This window comes from Artibeus jamaicensis, unplaced genomic scaffold (assembly GCF_021234435.1).
Source record: "Artibeus jamaicensis isolate MK-2021 breed Jamaican fruit bat unplaced genomic scaffold, CSHL_Jam_final scaffold_614, whole genome shotgun sequence".
In the NCBI taxonomy this organism is placed as follows: Eukaryota; Metazoa; Chordata; class Mammalia; order Chiroptera; family Phyllostomidae; genus Artibeus; species Artibeus jamaicensis.
The window spans coordinates 4,310,818-4,335,583 of NW_026522050.1; the positions used below are offsets into that span (position 1 = coordinate 4,310,818).

Below are 24,766 nucleotides of genomic sequence, written 5' to 3' on the forward strand. Positions count from 1 at the left end.
ATAATGCAACACCCCGGCGGTGGGGTGTGTTTGATTTCTGGGACTCCTATTTTAAAAATAAATAGTATTTTTTTTTTTAAAATCCACATAAAAGTGGACCCATGCAGTTCAAACCCATATTATTCAAGGATCAGTTGTACAGACATTCCACCCCAAGCAAAAGATGGCCCTGAGAAACCCTCAGTTCTGTGCTCGGCAAAGTCTGCATTCTTCATTTTCCTCACCCCTCCCCATCTTGCTGATGAACCTTAGCCGAGCTGTCCCTCCTCACAACCTGCTCTCTCTCCCTGGCTCTCCATTGCATCCAGTGGTCCAGGACATGAGATGCAGACCACAGTTGCCATGGTAACAGAAGTTCCTCTCAAAGCAAAGGCTCCTGTGGTCCTGGTCCCGAGGCTTTCTCAGGTTCAAGTGCCAAGTTATTCCTTCTTTGCAGTTACCAGATGGTAAGGTGACACACCCCAGGCTCACAGGATCACGAGCAACTCAGAATAAAAATCCCGTGGGACGCCAGAAAGGAGGTGGCTCCCAGAGGGCCAGTAAGTAGGCCAGAGACACTGGCCCCATCTTCCTGACCCCCCGTATGAATTCAGACCACTGAGCGCCAGAAGCGGATGTCCCGGACCCTCCTCCCTGATTCCAACTCAGTAGGTCTTGGACGGGGCTCTTGAATCTGGTTTGGGTAGAACCATCTGCCAGGGCTTGGGCAGCAGACAGAGTATCGGATTGGAACAGAACAAGCCTGGGATGGAAACCCAGCTTCCCCCTTACTAACGGGGCCTCTGGCAAATCCCTTCGTCCGCATGACTTGCCTCCCTCACCTCACAGGTGCAGAAACCTCGAAGTAGCCAAGTGAGATGAGGAGACAGACCCAGCCTCTACTGGCCAGAAGGACCCAACCAGATCTTGCAGAATCCATGAGCACAAATGTACACTTGTGATAGGCGTGTGTGTGCAGATGTAGTGTGGGTGGGAAAAGCAGGTTTTACACAAAATAAGCAGGATGAGCATAGCCTTATAAATATGTGAAGGAAAAGTGGCCATGATGCCTCCTGCAGTTGAAGATGCTCACACTTTAACACCCAAACAAGAGCTCTATGCGTATATCCTGGAAAAACATTCTCTGGTATGTTCCCATGCAGATATCTACAGGGATTTTTTTTAAAGCACTGCTTGTAATAGAAAAATTCAGTAGTAATCTCACAGTTCACCAGCAGAAAATAATTAAAGATACTGCGTTATCATCATAGATTGAATTATTTAGTTAAAAGAATGAATTAGACGCATATCTTGGTCTAGATCTTGAAGACATAGTATACCGCGTGAGAAAAGTCAGTTGTAGAACAACATGTTTGGTATGATGTCATTTTTGTGAAATATACCACATGTACCATCTAGTGGGTATGAGTACATTTTGTGTAATAAAAGTATAAAAACATGTAAGGAAAGAGTGGGCCCACCACGCTTTGGAGCCGAAGTGCTCTAGGGACCAGAGGTAAGGAAGTATTTTAACAGTACCTGTATGATTTCTTTCTTATTAATATAGATCGGAGCAAACATGGAGAGAAATGTAAGGATTTCTTAAATCTGGGTGGTGTGAATGCCTAAAGGCTCCCACCTTTGGTAAGATGCTGTCAGTACATTTCTGAGTCTTTGCAATATTTCTAACAAAATGTTTGGAAGATTCTATAACAGGGTAGTAGTAACAGTTATCTTTGAAGGTAAGCTTAGCATTGCTGTTAAGTTTTTTTTTTAATTTTATAAATTCTGTAACATTTGTCATACATATCACTTTGAGTGATGAAAATAAAAACATCAGTGATTTAAATGAGAACATACGTGAAAAACTTTGTAAATTGCTTGAATCACAGCAATACCCACTCCAACGGTTCTCGTGTGCTGATATGGGTAAAGAAATCTGTGTGGTTTGGATAGTTTTCAATTCTTTAATCTCCTTCTCAGTGTCTGGAGATAGATTTAATTATTACCCCCACTCTACAGATGGGAGTCCAAGAGGTAAAGGAACTTTCCAGGACAGCAGGGCTCATAAGAGGCAATATTGAGATTTGAACCCTCACGGAGGGCTCACTGCGTTCCCTTAATTACCACCTGACAGACACTACAGAGCACACAGCACATGCTCAATGCTACCGTTACCACTAATGGGAGTCTCTGTAACTCACTTGCCACCACCACTTCCTGAGCCAGGCCCACAGCCAGGCCTGCTCTGGCCTCAAGGGCACTGTGGGAACGAGTCCTTGAGGGAGACCCAGCCTTGCCCTCAGCCCAGGGCACAGCCAAGAGCCCCGGGGTCAGGAGCTGCCCTGAATCCCGAATTCCATCTCCTTGTGGTGGGTGCAGACAGAGGCGTGCGCCACATGCTGGAGGAACCCAAAGGAGAGAGAGTCCAGGAGGTTACTGCGGAGGCGTGATCCTTGAACCAGGCCTTGATGGATACAGAGCATTTCACTGGGGCAGGAGGAGCAGGTCCACGTGTACCAAGGACTCTCTCTGTGCCCAGTGCTTTCCTAAGGAACCCTCATGCTAACCCTGGGAAAAGATGCCATTATGGAGCCTGTCTGATTAACAAAGAGGCTCAGAGATACAAAGTTCCTGGCCCAGGGTCACACGGCTTGGAGCTGACAAAGCCAGGAGTCAAATCCAAGTTTGTGCCCCACATTCCCTCTTTTTTGCACTGAATCAGGCAGCTTCAACCAGGGAAAGGAGGCAGGAGGCATTCTGGGTAGGGGGTGCAGCACCAGCAAAGGCCTGGACTCAGGACAGGGCCTGGTGTGTTAAGCTAGAGACTCAAAGATATCAAATTCAGCAACAAAACCTGCTAGAGCTTGGCCCTCGGTGTATAGGACAGGGCTGGGTTTCTGGGTTTCAGTGGAGCGAAAACTCTGCTGGGCTGTGCAGGGTTCCCCTGGGGGCTGCCCCCACCCACCAGCTCTCAGGAGGGACTCTGGCTTGAAGTCGCCTCGAGGTGCCGGAACAGCAGTTTCTGGGTGAGCTTGAGTGTGGGCAAGGGGTGACCACCCCAGCCCCCAGGCTTGGTGCTGAGACCTCTCTGAGGTGACCTAAAGCCCCCTTCACATCAGGCAGCCAGAAGACCCCAGAAGTCACGGGCATTTCTCCTAATAAGAAAACACAGCCCTTCCCAAGAGGGTGGGACTTCCGGCTGTGACTACAAAGTCTCCTCGGCGGAGCAGGGGCCAGCCCTGGCTCAGCATCTGTGTTCATCCAGGCTTGTCCCTGTACCCATCGGCTCCACGCCACACGGGTCGCCTCCCCACCCACCACTCATCCAGGTTCAAAGGAGAAGCTGAGAGACACTGGGGTGATTCAGCCTGACTCTCATAGCCACCTGTGTCATTAACAGCTGGAGGCCAGCAGCGGCCGAACTCCTATGGCCCACTGGACCCAGGAGTTCAAGTTCAGGAAATAAATTTCGAGAGGGGGTAGCATCTGAATGCCTACTGCATGCCCCTCTTTTATACACGCGGCACAGGCTCTCATTCATCTCCGTAAGGGCCTCAGGAAGTCTGATTTCCAGATGAGAAAACTGAGACTCAGAGGGGCGAGATGACTTGCCTGAGGTCACAGTTGCCAGCAGGTGAAAAACAGTATGTGAGTCTAGGTCTCTAAGTCCAGGCACACATTCTCAGCTCTAGGCCCCAGGACTGTCTCATACTTCCCCTCACAAAGGACATCTAAGGTGCTTCCCAGGTGGCGGGCACAGATGGACTCAGAGTGGGTGATGGTCAGGAATAAGAGTTATCCCGTGGTCAGAACGAGATGCCCCGGGGGAAACAGAGGCGAGAGGGGTTAACTCCGACTCCAAAGAGCAGAAGACCAGTGGGAGGCGTCCTAGCGGGCGAGCAGGGGTTCTCAGGGATGAGAAAGGGAAGAGAGGTGATAGATAGCCAGCCTTTGTCCCGCAGGCTCGGAGCTGTCCCCTGCACTTTTCCAGGGGGTGAGTGGGCTGGGAGTTGAGGTCACGCAGGGCCGGGCGACCCACCACTCTCTCCGGACGCCCTCCCCTTCCTCCCTGCCGGTGGAATGGCGGGGCTTCCCCGTCCTTCTTTGCCAAGGCACGTGAGCCCTGATGGGCGTGCTGGGAAGACAGTGTTGCCTTCTCAGCCCCTGAAGTGCAGGGATGGGTAAGAGCTCTGGCCAGTGCCTCTCCCCACGGTACCAGGTGTGTAGGGCTCCCCCCACCTGCGCCACCAGACACCTGGCTGGATGTCGGGTCAATGCCGAAGTGCGATGGACCCTCCGGAGGTTTCCAAGAGGTTGGAGGTGGGCCTCCCGTCCTCCCACTCTGCTCTTCTGGCAGTGACCTTGCTTTCAAACTGCAGAGTCCTGGGGAGCAGAGCAGCTGAGAAGCCACCGGTGTAGGGCTGGGGACAGCCCAGGAGAGTTGGGAGTGCGTGGGCTTTGGAGTCAGACTGATGTGGGTTCAAATCCCATCTCTTCCTCTTAACGCGAGGACCTGGATTTCCTAACCTCTGAGCCCCTGTGACTTTTGTTCACATAAATGGTGGTGCTAATCTCACCTTTCTGGGGCTACCAGAAGACTGGAGGGGGAAGTGGGCACCACAGGGCTGGACCCTCAACTGCCACTGTGGGGACACTCCCGCGCAGCCCCTTACTGCAATCCTGAAACCCCAGTGCCCTCAGACTCGAAGTGTCCTCATAACTGTGTCGGTGGCAAGACCTGACCAGCACTGGCACAGGCTGTCCATAGTCATTGTTTATTTTGTGCGATGTGAAAATCACACATTTCACTGCAGAAAAGTTGGAATGTATCTGAGTCCAGTGGCTGATCAGGCCCCCGCTGATACATTACGTCCAGCCGGGCTCCGGCACGGCACCGGCCCCTCGGATTCCGGAGGGAGACGGAGGACCTGGAGCGGTCTTCCGCTTTTCCCCTGCAGCAGTGGCTGTGCGGGCAGGTTGCGGAATTCCAGGCCGGAAAAGCTGCCCTGACTTCCCCTTCCTCTTTCCTTCTCTTTCCCAATGGAAACGCAGCTCAGCAAAGAATCTCTTTTATAAAGCGGGAAGGAAAAGGCAAACAGGAGAAAGATGGGCAAGGGGCAGGAAGAGGCTCTTTACTGCACAGGAAATGCTGAGTATCCAGCCTCCCAGTGACCAGAGAAATGGGAAGTGAGGCCACAGGGAGGTACTACCTCGCCTCACTTGATCGTCGACCGTGAAGGAGAATGGTGAGGGGATAAATGGTGACGGAAGGAGGCTTGACTCAGGTGGTGAACACCCAGTACAGTGTATGGATGATGTGTCATAGAATCGTGCTCCTGAAACCTATGTAATTTTATTAGCCAATCTCAGCCCCAATAAACGCAATTTAAAAAATAAAAAAAGAATAAAAATAAATTTAGCCTGTTCCATGTATCTGGTTCTAGTTTGCTTGTTAGTTTATTTTGTTCATTAGATTATTCTTATAAGTGAAATTATATGGTATTTGTCTTTCACTACCTAGCTTACTTTACTTATAATATTCTCCAGTTCCACCCTGGCTGGTTTAGTTCAGTGGATTGAGCGCTGGACTGTAAACCAAAGAGTCTCGGGTTCGATTCCCAGTCAGGGCACATGCCTGTATTGTAGGCCAGGTCCCCAGCATGGGGTGTGCAAGAGGCAACCACACACTGATGTTTCTCTTCCTCTCTTTTTCCTTTCCTTCCTCTCTCTGTAAAATAGCTGATTAAAATCTTAAAAATACACGTTCTCCAGTTCCATCCATGCTGGAGCAAAGGTAGGAGCTCCTTCTTTCTCTCTGCTGCACAGTCCTGCATTGTGTGATGCACCAGTCTTTCAATCCACGCACTTACTGACGGGCCCCGAGGCTGTTTCCAGCACTTGGCCATTATAAACGGCGCTGCTATGAACGTACGGGTGCACGGGTTCTTTCGAATTAGTGTTTTGGGATTTTTAGTGTATATTCCCAGCAGTGGAATCACTGGGTCAAAAAGCAGTTCCATTTTTAGTTTTCTGAGGAAATTCCATACTATTTTCCACAGTGTCTGCACCAGTCTGCATTCCCACCAACAGTGCACTAGGCCGAAGGGCATGGGGAAGGGATACTGGGGGGAAGGAGGGGAAGGGGCTAAAGAGCATGTGAATGAGCCCCAGACATGGACAACAGGGTGGGGATGGACAGTGGGGGCGGGGTGGGCTGGGCGGAGAAGGGCAAAGGGGGAAAAACTGGGACAGCAGTGACAGAACAGCAATAGAAAAAATTTTTGAAAAGGAAGGGTGGGAATGCTACGCCTCGGTGAGAATGGGGGTCAGTGGGGACTCTGCACCCTCCTGTGTGGGGGGCCACGTTGGTCCAACCGCTTCAGGACACATTTCCACAGTCATGACCCAGCACCCCCACACTTCTGAGTCACACACACACACACACACGCTACTGTAGGTTGAACTACGTCCCACAGAACAGGGTATGTCAGCAGTTGCAGTCCTGGCTCCCAGTACCTCCCAATGCGACCTTCTTTATTGTGGTGATGTTTCTACAAGCCGAGGAACACCAGAGAATGCCAGCTAACCGCGGGAAGACAGGAGAGGCGCCCGGCAGACTGTCCCTCACCGCCTCGGGAGGAGCCAACCCTGCTGACGGCGTGGGCCCCAACTTTCGGCCTCCAGACCCGGGAGACGATACATTTCTGTGGTTCATGCACTGGGGTGCACAGGGCTTTGGTATGGCAGCCCCGGGAGACTGAGTCACACACGTACCCGCAGCAAAGGCTGCCTCCGGCGGCAGGGGCTGGGGTGAGCCCCAAGGAGAGCTTCTAGGGGATTCTGGAAGGGAGGAGGAGGCAAACCCACAAAACGGAGGGACGTGCTCCTCCTTCACTTCCCGATCCCCAGAGTCTGGACACCTACAAGTGCTTCGTGGTACTCAGTTCGTGGCTCTGTTGATGTGGCCTGTGACAGCCCCCACAGGCGCGGGTCACTAAAAATCATCCATGAAGATGTTCAGAGAGGGCTCTGAAGTCTATCTAGAGAGCACTGACTTACAAGTTGCCCCTATTCTTTTCCTCAGAGGCAGGAGTTGGCCTAAGGTCACAGAGGACGTGGAACCTGGAATCGAACACGTGTCCATGTTCCCACAGCTGCCGGACCAAGACTGATTGAAAGGAGCCTGGTGCACAGCCTCCTCCGTGCCGCCGGGCCGCAGGCCCACAATGCACCCGAGACCTGCACACTCCCTTGAGCTCGAGAAGCTGTGCCGAGTGAGGGTGCTGCGGGAGACTTCTTTTAATGTGGTTGTTACAACGTTGTTACGATAAGGATGACTAATGTTTACATCATGTCTGATTTTTCAGCTGCAATCGGGTGGGAGGGACGATGAGGGGTGGTAGAACTGAGACCAGCTACTGTGATGACCTTGGGTAGGTCCCTGCCCTGTCTCAGGGCCTGGGTTTCTCGGTTTCTCCACGGTTAGCTGAGTGCACCGGGCCAGCGGGGGCTGACTTTGGGGACTGGGGGAGGCTGCCTCGGAGTTTAGGCGGCCAACCAGGCTGTGCTCGTGGCCCTCACAGCACAGCCCCACTGCCCCCACTACCTCCACGCCGCTCACCTTTCTGCCAGGTAGCACACAGTTTAAGATCCCAGATTAAATAGTGTGGAATCCCAGAGTAAGAAAATTGTTCTTTTTCAAATTTGTCAGTCCTTGGGTTTTCAAGACCTCTCTGTGGGGCTGCTCAGCCTTTAACCCCCAAACACTTTTTAACAAGGGGACGGCTGACTCAGGCCTGAACGGCAGGCTGGTTAGTGACACTTTCGTTTTCAGCGTCTTATTTGTTTATAGGAATATATTCTAGTTATTGAAGTAGTATTGGCTTGAGATATATGATAGTGAGAGAAGATTCCTCGGTTTAAATAATGTAGTTATGTTAACAGAGGAGTTGATTGTAGAAAAATATTTCATAAGAAGAATAACTGTGCACGTTTAGGCAAATCTGATCCCATTCTTTTACTCTAAGCTCTCTGATGATTTCCCATTTCCTCTGAATCAATCCAAGCCCGTAGGTGATCTGAGTTCCCTGACCAACACCTGCCAACCTCTCCAGCTCCATCTTTCCCCCCTTCCCCCTGTCAACTTCCCCCTGCCTCAGGGCCTGCACCTGCTCCTCCCCTGCCCCAAAGGACCTGCTGCTCCCGCCAAGGACCTGCAGCTCCCAGATCTCCGCATTCCCAGCTAATCTCATCCATCTGAGCTCTGCTCCTATGCCCTCAGAGGCCTCACCTATGTCCCCATATTAGTCACTCGCTGTTTTCCGTACTTTGCTTTTAATTTCCTTCTTGCACAGATTCCTCTCTGAAATGACACCGCTTTTAGAACGTGTTTACTTGTTGGTCTGTTTTTTTATACACTCAGTGAAGCCCGGGGCTTTGTCCCGTCTCCTCGGTGTCTAAAAACCGCACCCAGTACTTAACAGGAGCTCCACAAGGGCATGGGAAGCGTTGCACAGGTGGAGGGAGGACTGGCTCTGCCGCAGAGAGGAGCCAAACCGAGTTTCGGAATCTGAGATGAGGCAAGATGGCAGCCGTTGGGGGGCCCCGCCTGCGGGGAACTCACACCTCGTCAGCACCAGCCTTCCAGGCTCTGAGCCAACTGGCTCCCACTCAGTGAACCAGCAGAGAAAGCCAGCAACTCAAGTCAGCATCTAAACGTGTGTGGAAGGAATGGTGGGGTTAGAACATCACCAAGAAACTGTCGTTAAAACTGACTCAGGCCAGAGTCATCCATAATGTTTGAGAGGGGGCGATATATTTACATATTCTCAAAGAATCTGCCCACAAGATACATGTTAAGTTAAAGGAGAAAAGAGTAATTGTACCTGGCGGACTTGACCTTGGTCAAGCAAGAAAATTGCACTACCAGCGATGGGACGAACTTGTAACAAAGGACATAAACAGAGCCACTTTGAAATGGAGGCAGACCTGCCACCCCAGATGGACTGCCTGGCGTGTCTTACTTCTCAAATGTTTGGAATGTTACAACTGAGCAGAGCAACTTCAGACTAAGCCAACAGCAGTGTCTCCTGAACAACCGTTTGCACAGATAACAAGAGAGCAGACTCTGTGGCCACCTGACTGAACACGAAAAACATTCTTTAGAATTAGAGTCACTGTGTGAGCTTCTCTGCACCCACAGAAATCCCTTCCTTCTCTCCATATCCCTCGGGTCCACCTCCTAAACAATATTTGCGTTTTTGTCTGCATTAGTGCTTTCTGAATTGCTGTTCTTTCGGATCTCAAATAAATGCTCATTGCCCCTCCCTCTGGCCTTTTACTTGAAATTGCAAGCTGACACCACGTGCCTGGTGAGACGATGTACAAAGGACACAGCGCCGCTTCTGTGCTATTCCTGCTGAAAGAGGCAGGAGATAAATCCCATCAGGAGGAAGCGGCAGACAGACCCGGACGAAGGACATTTATTTGGCTGGCCTGGACCTTCAAAGAGGTCAGTGTCAATGGAAGAGAAAGAAAAATCTGAGAAACTGTTCCAGACAAAAGGAAGATACAAAAACACGAGAACACAATGTAGCACATTAAATGGAATTTTCTTTTGCTTTTGAACAACTGGCAAAGCCTGAAAAAGACCTGCAGACCATCTGACAGTGTAGGAGCAGTGTTAATTACCTGATTTTGATCACTGCAGTGCGGTTATGGGAGAGAATGTCTTCCCTTTTTTTAAAGTCACATTGAACCATTTAGGAGAAAGGGACGTTATGTCTATAAACTACTCTCAAATGGTTCCGAAAAAAATGGGAAAACAGAGAAAATGATGAATTGATTGTGGTAAAATGTTAACAGTTGGGAACCGAGTGAAAAGCATATGGAACTCATAGCTTCTCAGTATGTCAGAAATCACACTGACATAACAGTTTAAAAAAAAAAATAAAGGCCGAGGATGGGGAGGGGTGGGAAAGCTGTTGAGACGGCACAGACCGTGTGAGACCACATGGGACCACGGCCCTCTGCCGCCACCTCCCATCGAGGGGGAGCCCAGATGCGCCTGCCTGCACAGGCCCCGCCAAGCCCCCCTGGGGGCAGGTGGGTAGGAGAGGCCTGCAGACCCCGCTTCTCGCTCTGCTCCATGACCCTGGGCACGTCACTCCCTGCTCGGCACCTCAGTGTCCTCCTCTGGTGAGCAGGAGGGTTAAACTCAGACTCTCCGTGTCTTCCAGCTCAGATACAGTCATGGCATTTCTAGAATACTCTCTGGAGAGTGCAGCACATCCCCAAGGGGCTTAATTCATTTGACGAGTGTGTTCACTTGAGTGAAGGAAGGCAGGGGAAGTCACACCTCACTGGCCCTGGGCGTGTTTCCCTGCCTCTGTCCCCCTCCCAGTCTAGCTCCCAGGCACCCTGGGTTAGAGGTGAAAAGTTACAGCAAAAAATTATACTTCAGCGTAGGTAGAATCCTTCCCCCCACCCCCACTTAGAAAGAAGCAGCGCTGGGGATGGGCTGGGGACCAGAAAGTGCCTCTGTCAGCAACCCGCCACGTGGCGTGGGCTCTGCTTCCTCCCTGGCTCGGGGCTCAGCAGGCGACTTCCAAACTGGAAGTGGGGGGTCAGATGGGATCCCCGAGACACGGGGAGAAGCTCCCGGCTCCGAGGTTCCTCCTCCCTCGCATAGCCTGTGTCCCCACAGGACCCCGGCTACCTGTACCCGCTGGGCGTCTGCTAGCCCTGCCCAGGCAGCCTGGCCCGGTTCAGGGCATGACAATGTGGTTGGGTGCCCTGGAAACCTCCTAATGTGCTGCCCACCCCCCAACACACGGTGGAGACCCAGGGGCACCCCCCTTGCAGGGGGATCACTTTCGCCTCAGAGGACCCCAGTCCAGCGTCTCACACGGGCCCCACAGCTTCCTCCTCGCCCCATCGTCCCGCCTCGCTGCCCGGTTACACTCCTGGAAGCTCTCCCAGCACCATCGGCAGGCAGAGGGCAATCGGGCCACAGGACTGCACGGTACGTGGGTGGGAACCGGCCTTCCCTCTCTTCCCTCTCTTCTGTCCCCATGAGCACCGGCCCCGGACCCAGGCCCAGCAGTGGCTGAGGCCATGGGGCCCCGGTGCACCCCAAGGAGCCCTGTGTTTCCCCACCAACCTCCCAGCCCACATCTCCCGGAGCCTCATCCCAGCCTGGGCTCTGGAGGTTGCCATCGACCCGATTCACAGCTGGGGAGACTGGCCCACAGTGGACACTTGGCCAGGAAGTGGTTTCTAACCCACGGGCACCTTCAAGGTTTTTTTCACACGTGTCCACCACAGCCCAGCTGATGGGAGATGAGGTGAAAAGTGCCCAGAAAACGGAGGGACCTTCCTTGCAGAAATCTCGAGGTGCCCATTTTCCAGGGCTGGGAAACAGCATGGATGTGGAGTCATCGAGTTAAAGATCTGTTAGCTGTGCCATCCAGGAAAAGTCACTTCTCTCTGAGCCTCAGTCACCCCATCAGGAAAATGGGGGCAATAACTCATACCTCACAGGGCTTCGATGTGAAAAGACAGGTTTACGAATTTACGAAGTGCTGCCGGAGAGGCCACTGTCCTTGTGCTTGCCAGGCTGGTGTTGGTCAGTACATCGGTCTTGTATGTGCACCCATACAGGCCTGTCACTCCGCTCCGAGGTCCCCTGAGTTTTAGCTCGCTGACCCTCATGACCACCCATCCGGATGAGTCAGGAGAAGGAAAATAGCCTGGATCTCAGCAACTTCCAGAACCGCAGCCCCACCCACCCGACATGCCCTGTGGGGTCAGCAGGGTTGGCTGGTCACAATGGCCTGCAGCCAGGGAGACCCTCGGGGGACGGTCACCTCGCCTGCCCGGCCTGCAGGCTGCTGGCCAAACAGGTTCTTTTGCCTAAAACACCTTTTCCCCACCTAACTTTTTATTTTGAAATTAGAGACTTTCAATAGATGAGAAAATAGCCCAGAGAAGCCCTGTGCCCCCATCACCCAGCTTCCCCGACGGTGACAGATCAGGTAACTAGAGTAAATCGCTGGAACCAGGAAGCTGACGTTTGCACAGCACAGCTGTCTCACCAGTTTCTGCTGCGCTTATTGTTTAGCGTCTTTGCGCCCAGGATGTTTGGCCGCCCTCCTCTCTCCGTGTGCGGGCGCAGCCCTGGATGCAGCTCCCCTGTATCTGTCTCAGCCCCCCGACCGACTGCGGTGACCCCCTCTCCGGGAAGCAGCCGTGCTCCCTGCTCTGACTCCGGGCTCCTGGAAACAGCGCAGCCCCGTGACGGAGCCCTTACAGATATGGGCCCAGCCTCAGCATCAGCCACCAGCCTGGAACCAAATGCAGTCACACCTCAGTACTCGGAGGCTTCAGGACTCATCAAACCCTGGGCTCCTCGAATTTTGACAAGAAAAAAATGTCTCAGCCCTCGGCGCTTGCTCGCCACTTGGTGCCCCCTCCTCACAACAAAACAGAGGTCAACAAGTCAGTCTCGTGGTGGCTCGAGAACTGTTCTGTAGTTGCCAATTTCGGCGCTTGTCACGAGTTCCGGGATGAATGAATGGACGAGTACCAAGGCCCCAGTGGGTAGAGCTTTCTGAACCTTACTTTTCCCTCCCACAAAGCAGGATGGCTCCCCAACGTCCGGGGGGGCAGGATAAGCACAGCCGACCTTTGGAGGACGGTGCATCCCCTGTAGTTCAGGTTAGGCTGTCGTCAGTGGCACCTGCGGTCACACCTCCTCCAGGCTGACCCCGGTGGGGTTCACCGCCTCCCTCACAGCACTCAAAGTGTCAAGGGCAAACCTTCACATCTCAGGTCTCGGTGCCCACAGAGGGCCTGGCACACAGCAGGAGCTAAATAAATGTGAACAGACCCCCTGCCCGGCAAGCTCTCCCTTGATGCGTGGTGGCTCTTTAACGTGACCTTCGTTCATTTCTGGCCCCAGTGGGCAAGGTCAGTGTGTGGCAAACCCTCTGAGGTTGGGCCACAGTGAGGGAGGCAGCCACTTTTGGCCCCATCTGTCCCTGACAAGCCTCCCAGGGTCCCCAGGGTCCCAGAGGCCCCTGAGGGCAGCCCCTGGACACAGTGGTGGGGCCGCAAGCCCTGAACTGTAGCAGCAGGAGGAGACGCCTCGCACTTGGATGGAGCCCCGAGGGCAGCAGCCTGGAGATGGGCCAGACCACGGTCTCCAGGGGAAAGAGCACAGAACTGCCCACCCGGAGACTTAAGCTCAAGTCCTGTCACGAGCTACAGACTTGAGAAGAGTCTCTCAGCCTCGCTAAACCTCAGTGTCCTCATCTGTACAATGGGGTTGTCACGTGGGCAACGGAGCTCATCACGCAAATGGAGCTGTGTTAACCGCCGATGCTGCAGTCCACGTACGAGACCTGTGTCCTTGCTGTGTGACATTTATGAGCTAATCTCGTGGAGCCCCGCCGAGGTCAGGCTTTTGCAGATGTGCTATCTAAATTACTTTCACACCTCGGTGAGCCGGTGTTTTTCTCTGTGGCATACATGCCTGGGCCACACAGAGCTGGCACCGCGGCCCCGCGCCTGCCCCATGCAAGGGGTTTCCACCTTGTGCCCACCCTGGGGCCAGTTCCTAGCAGATCTGCTCCACACCACCAAAGCCTCAGGGGACAGAGAGGACTGGGGTTTTTAGGCCGGTCTTTGGTGTTCGGTTTGCTCATTTGTGCAGCAAGAAAACCAGGGCCACAGAAACGAAGGAACTTGTCCAACACTGCTCAGCAAACTGGAGCCAGACCAAGTTCCAAAATTCCCTTTCCCACCTCACCCCTCCCCAGGACTCTCCCTTCCCCCTGCAGCTGGGGCTCAGTTTCCCTGAGCTGAATCGGGGGATATGAGTTGGGGCACCATCTGCAACTTCAAGGCTCCTCGGGAAAATCCAGGGGCTGCCCAGGGAGCCTGTGGACTGACCGAGATGGGGCTTCCCCAGGCTCTGCCGGGAGTGGGGTCGATGCCCACCTCTGCCATCCTTTCTCTGGATCAGCATTTCCAAAGTGCCGGTCACACACCCAAAGGCTGGAAAAACTATTTAGGCGGTGGCCAGCAAGGCACTCAGCACCACTGTGTCACTGAAGGAGGGCACGTCCACTTCCCCTTCCAGCCTCTCGGCCTGCTTGCAGGAGAGGCTCTCCCTGCAGGCTGGTCCTCACCGCCTCCCCTAACCTACGACCCTGTTTTGTTTCCTTTATGTTTATTTTCACCATCGCTACTATCAAGGTGATCTGCAACGGCTTTGTCTTTAAGGGAGCAACAGAAGGGGTTTTTGTTTTTTAAAGATAAATGTATTTTCACTTTAAAATCAACTAAGAAAGAATATTAAGTAAATCGCCAGGTAGATGGCAGCTCTAGCAAACATGGGGACCTCACCGCCCCCCCGCCTGGCTGAGGGTGGGATGGAGGGACTGGGGACGCTGTGGCCAGCGAAGGAGGTGGCCCTGGGGATTCCGGCCCTGCCACAGCCTGCTCGGTGCAGGCCTGAACACCGGCGTGGGTGTGAGCTGGCAGTTTCAGGGCGGTGGTCCAGGCAGAGAAAAAGTGGCCCTGTACCGGGTTGGTCTTTTCCTCTAAACTCTTGTCTCGAGGCCTGAGTTGGGGCCGCCTGCTCGTTCCTTTTTGTCCCCCGGGAAAAGGCTGACTCAGCCTCTGAATTCAACATCTGGGAGACCAGTTTAATGCCAGAGCTCCCCTCCCCACGAGAAAACGAGGCTGGCGTGACTGAGGGAGGGAGGCTATGGGCAGCGCTCCTTCCTCGTCCTACACGCCTCTGTCATCATCTACGTTTAGCTGAACGTGCCAGCCTCAGTGGCCCAGCGGCCTCGGCCCACATCACACGTCGCCACGGCAGACAGCCATGCTGTCTGTCCCCACCGGTCACTGACCTGCGACCAGAAAGCCAGACTAAGAAATATGCAGACACCTGCTATATGTTGTTTATATATCCATGAGTTGTAATCTTGCCACACAGGGAGGATGTGAAAAAAAAAAACAAACAAACAAGTGAACGTATTGGTTTAATTTAATCCAATTAAATGATGGAGGGCAGCAAACCTCCAGAATTAGGTTGTATAACTTGGCCCCAGAGGTCCAGGGTCAAGGCACCAGCCCAGCTGGAGGACTCGGGCTCTCACAAAGGGCCCTGCATGGTGGTCAGCAGCACGACACAATTGTACCTGCTATTCTGCCAAAACAACAGAAAAGCTGGCCTCCATCCGCCCCCCCGCCCGAGCCCACCAAGAAGGCAACTCCGCCAGCTCCAAATAACCCAAGTGACCGGCTGCACAGTTCTCTTCCTGGCAAGTGGCTTTTAAACCCAGGAAGATTCAAATTTAAAAAACAGTGGCGGAATAAACAAGAGCCCAAATGTACAAATGTATTTGTACATTTACGTTACGTGAAAGTTGGGTCGAGTTTGGCGCGTTCATGCACACAGCCCTGCATTTGTGGGGTTTAAGAACATTTGGCCACTAGAGTTTCTCACGTGGGCCATCGAGTTAATTGATGCTAGCTGAAATTTCAAGTTGCACATTTAAGAGAATTCGACAATGTCTGTGAGCATTATTAGAATACGGAAGAGAACTTACTATTTACTTTGTTTACAAGTTCGTTGTATAGATCAAAAGCATTTCTTTGAAATCCTTGGGAAAGCTTTGTTTCTTAGTGGTATTTGAAGCATTTAGAAGAAAACCAAATTTATTAAATTAATGAATGCGGTTCAGAATATCGAAGGCAGTGCTTTTCCATACAAATATAATTTTGGTGCATACGGGCAAAATCAGGTTTACCGTTGTGTGTATGCAAAACAGAGTTCACTCTTCCATGTGTGCTTGTTAATTACTGTATTATTTTCCATGTGAACAGCTGTAAACCTACTTTTGCTCCACCTTGTATAGAATTTTAAACTTTCTGGTAGCCACATTTTAAAAAGAATAGGTAAACACAACAGTAATACAATTTATGTAACTCATCATATCCAAGATATTATCGTTTCAACCTGTTATTCATATAAAAGTTATTAACGAGCTGCTTTACGTATTCCCCCCACACATCTCTAAAATCCGCCGTGGGTTTCACATTTCCAGCCCCTCTCGGTTCAGACGGCTACACCTCCAGGGCACAGTCTGGTGGCTGATGTGTGGGACCGTGGAGGTCGAAAGGAACTGAGTCAGCTGCGTGTCTACTTGGCATTTACTGTTACGGAAGCTTGTTCTGTTCAACCTGCTCGGCTGAAATATTACTCAAAGATGCCTTGAGAATCGTTGTTTAAAAATGCTGGACTTACACAGAAAATGAGATTTGGGTACTGAACTTCTAAGTTCATGAAAAACAGAATTTTAAAAAAATTGTTAATTTAAGAAACCACAAATAGCCTTCCAGGACAGAGTGGCAGGCCTTGAGGACATCACCAGCCACAGTCAGATGACACTGGTCATCCACCTTGGTGCCGGCCTGGCGCGAAAGGCCCAGTGCTCTGCTGCCGCCTGGCACGCAGAGGTCGGGTCTGACTGAGCCCTTAGGGAGTGTCTGCAGCCCATTCCACTGATGCGAACACCGAGGTCCAGTGAGGAGGAGGAGCACACGGTGAACCAGAGTCCAGGCCTGGGCAAATACCTCCAGCCCCCCAATCCCACACCACCCTCCCCAGCTGGCTGACCAGGAAACTGAGGCACAGTCCTGGAGAGGACACCAGCGAAGCCCTGGAAAGCACGGCTCTCTAGGCCCCGGTCTCGCAGCACAAATCAAGGCCTGAGGACACAGCCCAGACCCCAGGCCAGCCTGGGCGGAGAACTGGCTGAGCGCAGCCCGGGGTGCAGCCCAGAGCTCGGGCTGTAAGGGTCCTGCTCGGCACCCGCTGCCACAGCCAGGCCTGCTAGGGCCCCAGAGGGCCAGGCTCCAGCCACCTGGAGTCCCAGGGCACAGCCTGGTAACCCCACCAGGCTGCACACCCTGCCGATGGCGTGAGGGCCCCATTCTCCCGGCTCCTGTCCCCCACTCTTCTCCGTTAATTGCATTTCTTTCCTCCCCCCCTTCCCCAGAGGTCCTAATCTCCTTTCCCCACCGGGACCTGCCCAACACACCAATCGGACCGAGGAGAAACAAACCCACAAGCAGATCTGGGCCGTCCTGCTAGGGTTCGGGCCTGCTGGGCCAGGGCGGACGGGAAGAACCACTCAGGGAGGCCCGGGTCACATTCTCCTCCAGGCAAGCTCGCTCTGGCCACACAAGAGGCTCCCTCCGGGCCCCCTCTGCTCTTGGGGGGGGCTTCGGTGCACAGTTTCTGCCTGCAATGCCCCTCCCGCTAGCCTATGTTTCTCGGCAGTAGGGCATAGACCACGGGGGGACCCTTCGGAAAGTTTAAGGAAGCATCATTTTAAAGCCATTAAATCAAGTAGTGAGCAAACTGTTTCCTGCTCAAAGTGCTTCCAGTCGCCCTAAAAGATCAAGGGAAAAGTAACAATTTGGAGCCAGATGTCTTTGTCATTCCCTTCGACTCCCCTTATTTCCCGCCCACCCCCAGGCCCCCTAAAACAGAGACGGCAAGGCCCGGGCTTCAGGCTCAAGTGCTTTTGCATTCCCTGAACTCTTCGTGAGCACGTAATAGAACTTGTTTTTCACCACTGTTTATTTTTCTGCCTGTCTTTACCCTTGCTTATGGCTGATGATGCCGGTTTTCCATTGGTAATAGTGACACAGTTTCCTTTCAAAACTAAATCTGTGTTAGTAGCAAGTGAGTCAATCGAACATAAAGGTAGTTTCAAAAACACCGGCACATCACTGACCCACATCACTGACCGTGCCGGGAGCAGAGCAGGCCGGGCAGGAGTCGGGCTGAGACTAGGACTGAAGTGCAGGGAACTTGGCTCCAGAGGCCCTTTTGCTTCACTGTCCGGAGCTCTGCCCAGGCCCTGAGTTCCCGCTTCCCTTCAGGCACTGTTCAAGGTCAGTTCCCCAGGGCTAAGGGCTGGCTAGCAGAACCTCAGACGCAGACCCCACACGGCGCCAGAGCCGGTGGCTAGGCCTCACAGAGAAGGACAGAGCGTGGGGAAAATGAAGATGGGGAGGAAGGGGTCCACTCTGACCATTTGTCTGTCTCGGCTCAGGGTGGAGGGTGACTGAGCTCCATGTACTCCTGGTGACCAGGGTGTAGCCACATGGGGCTGAAGGTGCTCACATTCCTGCTTCCAGAACTAAACAGCTTTCCCTGAACCAGTGTGAGGCCAGGAAGCTCGGAGCACATGGTAGAGGCAGAGAAAAGAGGGCCCCCCAGAGCTCCCCCAATGTTCCCAGTCCTTCCAGCTGTCTCCGAAGGCCCTCCCAATGGGTCTTCCTGCGTCTCCCTCATACCAAACTGGATGCACTCACCATCCCACTGCCAAGTGGGCCTGGACTCCTTCAGCCCAGAATTCTGTTTCCACATCAGTCTCTCTAATCCCCAGGTGTGAGGGCCCAACCGTGGCAAGATCTCTTTCGTCCCTGGGCCCCTGCCCAGCTCCTGCCAGACTGGACCCACGTTCCACAGGGCCAATAGCATCCTATGAGCACAGCCCAGCATCCAAACCTTAAGGCCACTTAACGCCCTGGCCCACGTCATGAAGGTGCTCTGGCTCCCAGGGAGAGCTCAGGAGGAGAGGGAAGGAGTCCTTAAGAAACTTCCTGTTCATTTGTAGCTTAAAGTGCCCCAAATATCTGTGGCAGAGCCACTGGCGCCCTCAACGCCCCGTGGCTTCCAGAGTTCTGCTTCTAGACAGCTCTGCTGTGAACGGCGCAAACCTGGTGAGCCCAAAGCCTCAGCTCTGGGGCTGAAAATACAATCACCAGCAGTCCAACTTCTCTGGAAGGTGGACGGTTCCTTCCTGAGAGCTGGCAAGAGCGTGGGAATGGGGGAGTTCCCGAGCCTGCGGGTGGGTGGTATCTCCCCGCTCCGACCCTGGGAGCCCAGCGGCAGGAGCGCGCCTGCTCCCGATCTCAGTCTCCGTGCCCTCTCAGCTCTGTCCAGGCACAGCCCGGCCACCTCCCCCGCACCGGGGTCCCGTACCCTCTCCCAGGGCCCTGACGCTGTTGGCACAGCAGAGGCCTCCCCGGTACCAGAGCACGGCCTTGACTAAAAGGCTCCAGAAAGGTGAGTGTGACAAGCCACCAGAACTGGGCCGAGAGGCCAGGACCCAAGTCCTCCAGCAGGAGTGACCAGAGGTGGGAAGAAGGAGTTACCTGAGAGGGCTGCCACCAGCCATCCGGCAATCACGAAGAAGAACCACATGCCTGGTGCCATCTCTGATGGCTACGCGTGTCTGGCTGCGGGGAAAGCCATCCTGGGGCCAGGAAGTGGACGGGGCTGCTGGGCGCCCCTTACACCTGCTCTGTCCTTTGCTGATCCTGCTGGTGTCTTCCTCTTCGCGAGAGAAAGCGCTCTGTACGCATGCGGGCGAGCCCAGCCTGTAAGTGTCTCTCACGTCTCTGTGCTCTACTTGTGGTTTCGGTCTCCAGGAAGCCAGGCTGGTAGGGAGAGCCCAGTGCCTCTGCTGCGAGCCCACCCAGCCTGGATGAGCCCCAGGAGTCACGGCGAAACACACACACACACACACACACGCACACCCTAAGGAAAAGGGGAGTGGGAGCGCGCGCCTCCTCTCTGAAGCCCTGACACAGAGCAGTTAGATGTTCAACCACTACGTGTTGGAACAAGGGACCCACAGACAGTGGGTCCCGCGGTCCACGGAATCCCTCCATGGAACCCAGCTCTCACAGGGTGAAACCCCAAAGGCTACCTTGTCCTGGGGTGCAGCGATGGCTGGGGAGAGGGACCCTGTGGTCTGGCAGTTTCGTGAGGAAGGGCCTCCAATGTCCCCTACAGAATCTTAAATCGGGAAGGGCCGCAGAGTTGGTTTGTCCCCCACCTCCTCTGCGGGCGGACACCATCCCCTGAGATGGTACTAGGGAGGCCTGTGCCCCTCCACTCCCCACCGGGTCCCTCGGAGGGCGTTTGTTCCTCCACAGGAGTCAGGCATGGCAGCTGGGCCCAGAGGGACGGACGAATGGGATTTCTGGCCCAGAGGCCTCCACTGGGCCAGAAAGAGCAGCGGGAGCAAATGGGCAGGCAGACTACCCAGGACTGGCTGGGACACACCCAGTTGTCCAGCTGGGCTGCACTGGACACTGGGAACGAGACAAGAACCAAGTGCGCTTAACTCACCACCGCACTGCCTGTGGGGTCTGGAGTGGCTGCTGCATCACTAAATTCAGGGGACAGAGAAACAGATCACTTAATTTAATTTAGTTGTCCACGCAGAATCCTTAAAGTCGAGGAGCCCTGGAGAGCCCCGCTCCTCCCACCTAAACCCTGCCCCTCCCCAAGGGGTGAAAAAGGCTGTGGCCCCAGCTGAGGCTGCCCTCTTGTGGAGGGTCGCTGGTAGCACAGGTGGACGTGTGCCTCTAGCCTCCAGATTTCATTTCATTCAACGGACATTTTTTTTTTAATCCTCACCCAAGGACATGGTTATTGGTTTTAGAGAGAGGGGAAGGGAGGGAGAAAGAGACAAATATCTATACAAGAGAGAAACGTGATAGGTTACCTACTTTACGTGCCTGGACTGAGAATTGAACCTGCAACCCAGGCATGTGCCTCCGCTGGGAACTGAACCTGCAACCTTTCGGTTAATGGGAGGATCTCCAACCAACTGAACCACCCCAGCCAGGGCCATTCAGCTGACACTTTGAGAGTCGTCCATGTAAGGAGCCCTGGAATGGGCTCTGGGGAAGGCAACGGAACCACTGCCCTGCCCTCAAGGAGCATGTGGTTAACGAGCACAGGTGACTAGCCCGCAGGCCAGGTGAGATGAACTTCAGGAGTCTGACGAACAGAGTGACACGCGTTTGAATGGGCCGGAAAGATGGGTAGACTTCTGTTTTAAGATCCCACATATAAGTGAAATTATATGGCATTTGTCTTTGTCTGGCTTACCTCTCCCAATATAATGCCCTCTAGGTCCACCATGTAACAAACGGCAAGATTTCATTCTTCTTTCATTGCTAAATAACATTCCATTGTATGCGTATGTACCATATTTTGCTGTGGATAATGTGCAGTTTTTGCCCACATTTTTGAGGGAAAAATAAGGACGAGCATTATACAGGGGCATAATTATTACATACCTCAGGTATAATAATGAGTATAATAATCCCATGTACAATCCACACACAACAATATGGGTGTGCATTACACACAGCAAAATATAGTGTATATGGTCTGTCCAGAAGGTACCCAGCCATGGAATATGAAAAATAAAGACATTTATTGAAGATACAACATACAAGAAACATTGTACACAGGACAATGACGCCTCAGTCCCCAACAAAGTAGGCAGCTTGGGACCTCACACAGTTCTCCCAGTGGCCATCAGCTGCCTCGTTGTATTTTCCCAAATCTCATTGACAGTCTGAAATCTCTTCCCTTTCAAAAGTGATCTTAGTTTTGGGAAAAGCCAGGAGTCACAGGCGCCAAACCTGGGCTGTGGAGGGACTGAGTCACCTGGGTGATCTGATGTTTCACCAAAACACTCTGCAGGAGAGGCAATGCGTGCGTGGGCGTGTTGTCCTGGTGAAGCTGCCAATCACCAGTTGCCCGTAGCTGCAGCCTTCTGAGTCATCTGAGTAGTTCCTGTGGAGGAGCGTTCAAGCTTTACAAAATCTGATGCAGACCCGTTGTTCTACTCACTCAGTCATTTTGAATGTGACGGCCACACAGTACACATGCTCACTCAATGGCATCTGCTGCCCCCACCGACTAGCACAATGAAGTCGTCATTGTTCACGCATGCGCACTCCAGTCCACTCTCCTTGGCTGCCAGGTTACACTGATGTCATGCAAACCGCTCTCATTATACTAACAATGGCTGGACTTTTTCCGGACAGTGCATATATATCACATCTTCGTCCACCAGTCTGTCGATGGACACCTAGGTTGCTTCCGTAGCCAGGCTGCTGCAAATAATGCTAAAATTAACACGGGGGTGCCCTGTAACTACTTTGCACAGAAACTCTGGTCACTAGACTCACCACGGCGGTCACATTACACGGCACATAAATGTTGGACCGCTATGCTGTACATGTTAACCAGCACAGTATTATATGCCAACTATACTTAAATTAAAAATGTAAAGAATTTAGGACACAGGTAGATATGAAGGAAGAACCTTGTGAATACAGAAATAAAACGGCCATCGGTAAACCAAGGAGAGAGGTCCCCAGAAGAAACAGACCCAGCCTCAGGCACCACTGCTGTTTTTCAATCACATAGACAATCCTGCTGGGCTTTCGGAGGTGGGGCTGGGGTTCGGTAAGGCCCACTTGGGACTTCCTGCCACCTGACGCTAACTGGCCTGGCAGCGCGCTGCCAGGAGGACCAGGAGAAGCCAGGTCCACCGAACACGCTCGGCCTGGCGCCCCCACGAACGCTGCTGGCAGCACAGCCTCTGTGTTCCTCACGCGCATGGGCAGCTGCAGCCAGATATGCAGGTGGGAAGGCTCGTGCCGCCAGAGAGGGCTCAGATGGCACCCGAGGCCTCTGCAGGGCCACCTGGGCACGTCACCGTGGTTGGCGAGGGGGCTGCCATGTGAGGACGCAGGCGCCGAGTTGCCGGAATCTCCCCAATGGCAAGAGCAGCAAGAAATCTTGAGTTTTATGTGACCGTTTCTGAATGTATAAGGAGATAACTGCACGTAAATAATTTTTTAATAAAAAAAAAGCAAGAACACACACTTCACACCATGTGGCCAAATGCTGTCTGAGCCAGACCACATGTGCTTGTGGGCTGTGGTCACTGATCACAGGCCCTGAGTCTCCTCAGTACCGAAATTCTGCTCTCCGGCCCCCGACACTGGTAATGAGTGTCGAAGTCCTGTCTGGGTGACAGTCACATCAGTCTTCAAAATGCTACTTCCTCTGTCTCCAAGACAAAAATCAGCCCTCTGGTCTCCCCAACTAAGCAGGTCACCAGGACTTTTCCTAGTCACCTCGCCCTGGTTCCTGGCCCCACACACCTTGGGCCAGAGACTGGACAGAAAGAAAGAAACCGCTCCTCTCGCCTTTGATGCTTTCCCACCTCGTTACAAGGGACTTTCCCGTCACCTACCACACCCCGACGGTCACTGACAGCGGCTCAGCACTCTCACTTGCCAGGTTCAGTTCTTTGGGGTGGCATTTGTCCTATCGACCACGCTGGTGCCCAGAGGGCACAGCTGCGTCACCACACCCTGGGGATCCGGAGCTTCCTCCCCGAGGAGGCAGAGTCAGCTGGGCCGGACCACCTGGGCAGGGCCGGGAGGCCCCAGTCTCCGCCCACCTCGTCTGAAGCACTTGTCCGTGACTGCACTGACTGGCACAGAACGCAGAGTGGAGAGCCTGCTTTCTCACTGTCACCCTGCCGAGGCTTGTCCCATCAGTCACAGCGTGGCTTCTTACCCAATATAAATTTTTTACAACCCTGTTTTGGGTGCTCTCTATAGCTTTTACAAGACTCTATGTCAGCTTTCAGCCTTGCTGATGCTATTCTTACAAATCTGGCCTGGGGCACTCTTTGCATTCCTTTATTCAGTCTATGTTTATTGAGCACCTACTGTTTGCCAAGCACTGGGCAGTCAGTCACTGGGCATAAAACAGTGAGAGTTAGACAAGCCTCTTAAACAAATGGTGCTGGACCAACTGGACAGCCACATGCAGAAAGTGGACCCAGGCACAGACTGTATACACTCTGCAAAATTTAACTCAAAATTGATCATAGACCTAAATGCAGAACATAAAATTATAAAACTAGGAAATAGGGGAAAACCTACAAGTCCATGGGTATGTAGATGCAAGACCAAAGAAATGATCTGTGAAATAAATAATTTGGATTTCATTAAAATTAAAAATTCTGCTCTGCAAAAGACAATTAAAAATGAGATGCAGACTGGAAGAAAATACTTCTAAAAAAAGGCGCATCAGAAGGACGATTACACAAAATATGCAAAGGACTCTCCAAACTCAATAGAAAACAACCTGATTAAAAATTTTGTGAGCCTGGCTGGTGTGGCTTACAGGTCAGGGCACATACCTGGATTGCAGGCCAGGCCCCCAGTTGGGGGCATGCAAGAGGCAAGCCATGGATGTTTCTCTTGCACACTGATGTTTTTCTCCCTCTCTTTCTCCTCCCTTCCCCCTCTCTCTAAAAAATAAATAAAATCTCAAAAAAGAAAATAGGCTCCGGTTGTTGTAGCTCAGTGGATTAAGCGCCAGCCTGCAAAACAAAGGGTCACCAGTTCAATTCCCAGCCAGGGCACATGCCTGGGTTGCAGGCTGGGTCCCCTGTTGGAGGCGCATGCGAGGCAACCACGCACTGATGTTTCTCTCCCTCTTTCTCCCTCCCTTCCCCTCTGTCTAAAATATAAATAAATAAAATCTTCAAACAATGAAAAGACAGAAAAGAAAATGGGCCAAAGACCCGAACAGATACCGCACCAAGAAGACATACACAGATGTCCGAGGAGCACGGAAAAAGATGCTCCACACCCTGAGTCATCGGGGACACACCTCTCAGAACGGCCCAAACCCAGAACACCGACAACCCAACACGAGCGAGGACGTGGGGCGACAGGAGCTCCTGTTCGTCGCTGGTGGGCGTGCACAGCGGTGCCCTGCTTCGGAAGGCAGTGTGATGGCACACCTGCAACCCCAGACACGCGCGCAGCGCACACGCAAGCAGCTCCTTGG

The 24,766-nt window shown here is 52.9% G+C and overlaps 1 protein-coding gene across 3 annotated transcripts in view; it reads right to left on the reverse strand.

Annotated features, from left to right (window-relative positions):
• Nucleotides 1-19,458, reverse strand: part of CD6 (CD6 molecule) — a 34,103-nt gene extending 14,645 nt beyond the window's left edge. For all 3 annotated transcript variants that reach the window (XM_053659256.1, XM_053659255.1, XM_037137786.2), the window contains exon 1: nucleotides 19,231-19,458. In XM_053659256.1, the coding sequence (XP_053515231.1) occupies nucleotides 19,231-19,291 (61 nt within the window). In that variant the 5' untranslated portion in view covers nucleotides 19,292-19,458. The remainder of the gene's footprint in view (nucleotides 1-19,230) is intronic.
• Between the last annotated feature and the right edge of the window lie 5,308 nt (nucleotides 19,459-24,766).